General features: G+C 33.2%; 1 protein-coding gene across 1 annotated transcript in view; it reads left to right on the top strand.

Moving 5' to 3' along the window:
• Nucleotides 1–2,746, top strand: part of LOC110105908 (isovaleryl-CoA dehydrogenase, mitochondrial) — a 16,122-nt gene extending 13,376 nt beyond the window's left edge. Inside the window, exons 11-15 of the mRNA XM_028696133.1 lie at nt 1,357–1,511; nt 1,644–1,684; nt 1,764–1,818; nt 2,222–2,278; nt 2,395–2,746. Of these exons, the coding sequence (XP_028551966.1) occupies nt 1,357–1,511; nt 1,644–1,684; nt 1,764–1,818; nt 2,222–2,278; nt 2,395–2,541 (455 nt within the window). The 3' untranslated portion in view covers nt 2,542–2,746. The remainder of the gene's footprint in view (nt 1–1,356; nt 1,512–1,643; nt 1,685–1,763; nt 1,819–2,221; nt 2,279–2,394) is intronic.
• Nucleotides 2,747–4,476: the final 1,730 nt, after the last annotated feature.

Here is a 4,476-nt window from a genome sequence, read left to right as displayed (position 1 = left end):
TTTCTCTCAGCTTTTCCATTATTGGTGGCTGTTTTCTTTTGAAAATAGTGAAATATTGGTGAATTAGCGAAGATCCGATAGGAATCGCTTGGAATATTCAAGTGGTACCTATCAGATTTCATGTCTTTTAATCGAGGGAAAATTTTGAAGATTTAGGATTTTTTTGGAGTGCTTTGGATTTATTTTGATTATTTTTGTTTGTATTTAAATGATTGTTAAGATACTTGGGTTAATTGTTCCTAATTAGTTGAATTGAAATTGGGATTATATTATGATTTGTTTTACATTTGAGTTAGACTTTGTCATGAATCTAATTTCTATAAATGGAATGCCAATTAGATTGTAATCTTAATCCTTCAAGAGTTAGTAATAATTCTCGTGTCACTTTCTCGCTCCTTTCATATTTTGACAAAACCTTCTCTTGCACAGCATATTATCAGATTCAGCCTTTATCCTTGAAGATTGAGTAATATTTTGACAAAACCTCTTATTTTGTTCTCAATTTCGCTTAAGGATTCTCTTTTTCTCTATCTCACTCCCTTGGCCATGAGAAGCAAGGAATAAGCACATGGTGGAAACCCTAATTAGGGTTTGGGAAACATCATATAGTAAACAACTCTTTATCCTCCGTTCTTGCATCTCCATATTTGGGTGAATGGACCTCATAAAAAAACTTATTTCTTGCATGATTCTTGAAACCCTTATTTTTATGTATATATGTAAGCTTCCACATTGGGAAAATTCATGAAAACCGAACTCATTATTAGAAACCATAACCCTAGTTTGGTTTTTCTGAATGTTGCATGAAGCTTTTATCTTTCAATAAACCCAAAGTTCACATAAAGCTTACAATTTCCTACCAGTTCCATAAGTCATTCTCTTTACAATTACATATTCTCACCCAGTTCAAAATCAGGTGGTATCTATGCCTCCATATTTTACATCAAAAATATGCTAGTGAAAATATTCTATTATTTGCTTCTCACTATCAATTTATGTTGAGCAAGTCCTTCGATGTCAAGCTTAAATGTTATATTCTGTATGATACTGTTGTCAATTTAGCGTGCAAACTATGATGAATGTAATACAATATACATGACATCAAAAATAGATCTTTTCCTTCCATTTGATTAGCAAAAGTAATATCTCATTGTATAATAGGGATTCCAAACATTCATGACCTGCATTTGAATGGGTCAAAGTACGCTTGTGGCCTATTGCCTATTAGATAACTATCTTGAATAGTGAAAGATGTTTCCCTAGCTATATAGTTATTATAACTTCAAATGAATACTCAAAAAGTGAATCCCGTTCTAATACTTCCAAACAAAACTTGGTATAATTTTACTTTTTCAGGAGTGTACGTTATGATGTCGGGGCTTGATTTAGAGAGGCTTGTTTTGGCGGCTGGGCCTCTTGGTCTCATGCAGGCATGCCTAGATGTTGTTCTTCCTTATGTTCGTGAAAGAGAGCAGTTTGGGCGTCCAATTGGTGAATTTCAGTTCATACAAGTATGTTTTATTTAGGCTGGATGCTAGCTTTAGTTCTGAAAGATCCCAGCTATTCAATTCCCATCTCTACTGTTCTCAAGAAAGAAAAGTTATATTAATTTATACGATTGCAAAATATTAAAAAAAATGCAGGGAAAAGTTGCTGACATGTATACGGCATTACAGTCATCAAGGTTAGCTCATTTTTTTATTAAATTCCACAATTTATCATCTCCTAGCCATTAATAATGTGATCATACTTGTTCTTTATAGAGCTTTCGTGTATTCAGTTGCTAGGGAGTGTGACAATGGCAAAGTTGACCCCAAGGTATTATTTAACAGCTATACGAGTTCTTATTTTGATGACAATTAGGCGATAATCAATCAAGAAAGCTTTCCATTTCTCGATATCTATCTGATAAGGAATGGAACTTGTTGATATTTAGGTCTCTTTCAGTTCTCACTGACCTTTTCTTTAATATTTTAGCTAAAAATTTTTTCACATCTCATTTTGGTCTGTTGGTTGAGAGCTTCGGCTTCCAACTAAGAGGTCTTGGATTCGTGTCTTTATGTATGCATTGTGTGTGTGAGTTTGACTTAAATGGCCTAAATGTCCCAACAAAAAAAATATATTCGAAGTCTCATTTGATATATATTCTCTTTTTTTTTTAAATATTTTTTTTTTTCACTTTATATTGTATCATTATTTTTCTCTACTTCTCCATTTTTAGGACTGTGCTGGGGTCATACTTCTTGCTGCAGAAAAAGCTACCCAAGTTGCCCTTCAGGTAATAATAACAATAATAAAAACTCGTATAACCATTATTCTCTTAGTTCTCCTTGTTCTGTTCTATGTGGCAAAATATAATATTATTCTCACAGTCTGCAACATGATGATCCTCAGGCAATTCAGTGTCTTGGCGGCAACGGCTATGTCAACGAATACCCAACTGGTCGTCTCCTTAGAGACGCCAAACTATATGAGATCGGCGCTGGGACAAGTGAGATCAGAAGAATCGTCATTGGCCGGGAGCTCTTTAAAGAAAGATGACGGTCAGGTCTGCATTTATTTCATTAGATTTATTCTACTGCTTGAGGCAATAAACAATACACTTAAGAAACAAACTCACATAGCAGATCATTGATGAGGAAAAAAATTAAAAAAAAAATCTTCAGGTTGTACCTTTTGTTTCATCGATTATACTTGTTGCATTCAACAGTTTTTTCTTTAGTCAAATAAAGAGCTTTTTGTGATATTAAGGTTTCGTTTGGGATGTCTTTTTTATTGATTTATAAAATTATTTTTTAGCATAAAAATCTTGTAAAATCAGAGAAAAAATAGTAATATAAAATTGTCCCAAACCAAATGGAAATCTGAGATAAACGGATATTAGCAGCAGTTTTTCAACTTCCTTTATAAGGAGAACTCCAAGCATTTTAGCATTATAATTGATGTTAAAGACAGCCAGACAATGCAATCTTCTCAGCTGAAGAGCTGTCTATCAAATATCCGAATGGATTTTTACGTCTTGACTTGAAAAATGAGACCAAATTTAGCCGGTAAATGAAATAAAACAAATCAATATAGGTCAGTAATATTATGGACTATACTTATTCTTAGGGCGGTCAAACCTGGATTTCGCGTCGGGTTCTGGTTGAATCCGAATATGATCCGACACTTTTTAATTTGACCCAAATTGATTTTGCAAATGTGTCAGTTTTTCGGACCCGAATCTAACCCGCTTTGGGTCCGGGTCAAATTGAATATGACCCCTTTTTTTAATATTTTACTAAAATATTTTTATTTAATTTGATTTATTTAAACCTAAATTGAGATAAGATTTAATTCAATAAATTTAAAATAAATCAAGCTTAATTTAGTTTAGGGTAATATGTTTTATTATTTTTTTGAAAATAATATTTTCTTATTTCATAACAATCTTTTAAAACTTTCTTAAATCAATTAAAAATGGGTCAAATCGGGTTGATTTCAAACCGGGTCAACGCAAACTTGATCCAGTTTTAGAAATGGGTCGAAATTTCTAAATCAAACTCGACCCGGTTTGGGTCAACTCGAACATGAAAATTTCTGGTCGAGTTTAGGTCGAATTTTTGGATCGTGTCAAATAGTGACACCCATACTTATTATGTGTTCAAATTTACTTCAGATATATCTGAGGAGTTAGTTGCACGTGAAATATCACAAATAATAAGCACAACATATTTTACTATAGATGCAATCATAGCCACAAGATCTCGAATGCTACCTTCTTTCTTAGTCTTTGGGACATTTTTTTGGTTGCTTTGATTTTCAAATATCAATCACAATTTTTGTTTGGGTATTACTTTATTGTTGTTTTTTCATTACTTTTTTTTTAATTTTGTGATGCAAATTACTTTATGCAATCATAATAGTGATATTTGTGTTCTCTACAATAATTTTACAATCAACTTTATAAAATGATACAGACATTTTAATAAACCCTTAATCTTCAATTTTCCGAAAAGCATTGTCACTCATTTGATTGCTTGTAGTTTAGAATTGATGTATCCTCAAAAATTTATCTTGATCAGGCACGAATCTCGAGGCAAAATCGAGTCAGAAGCTTCAAAAATTAAATCCGGGATCACCTGAACTCCGATTTCAGGGAACTTATAGTGAAACTGAGCGTTTCGGAAATACAAACTCAACGACACCAAATTCGACTCAATCCGAGCTCAAATGAGTCCTAATCAAGCACCTGAAGCGCTATTTGAATGTTCAAACCATAATTTGAGTTGCCAAACAGTTTCCAAATTTGACGTTCTTATAGTCGAATCGAGCGGCTCGACGAGACGAATCCAACGAGACCAAGATTAAAAAATTCCGACATCATTAAGATCTTCAAATGTCTGATGAACGGTGCATGATCAAGGGATTTAATATCGACCGTCCATCCGACCATTCCCTATTTATCTTTGATCTCTCACCTATTTACAAGCCGTG

Source organism: Dendrobium catenatum, unplaced genomic scaffold (assembly GCF_001605985.2).
Source record: "Dendrobium catenatum unplaced genomic scaffold, ASM160598v2 fragScaff_scaffold_716, whole genome shotgun sequence".
Classification (NCBI taxonomy): Eukaryota; Viridiplantae; Streptophyta; class Magnoliopsida; order Asparagales; family Orchidaceae; genus Dendrobium; species Dendrobium catenatum.
This window is presented reverse-complemented; position numbering and strand designations above follow the sequence as displayed.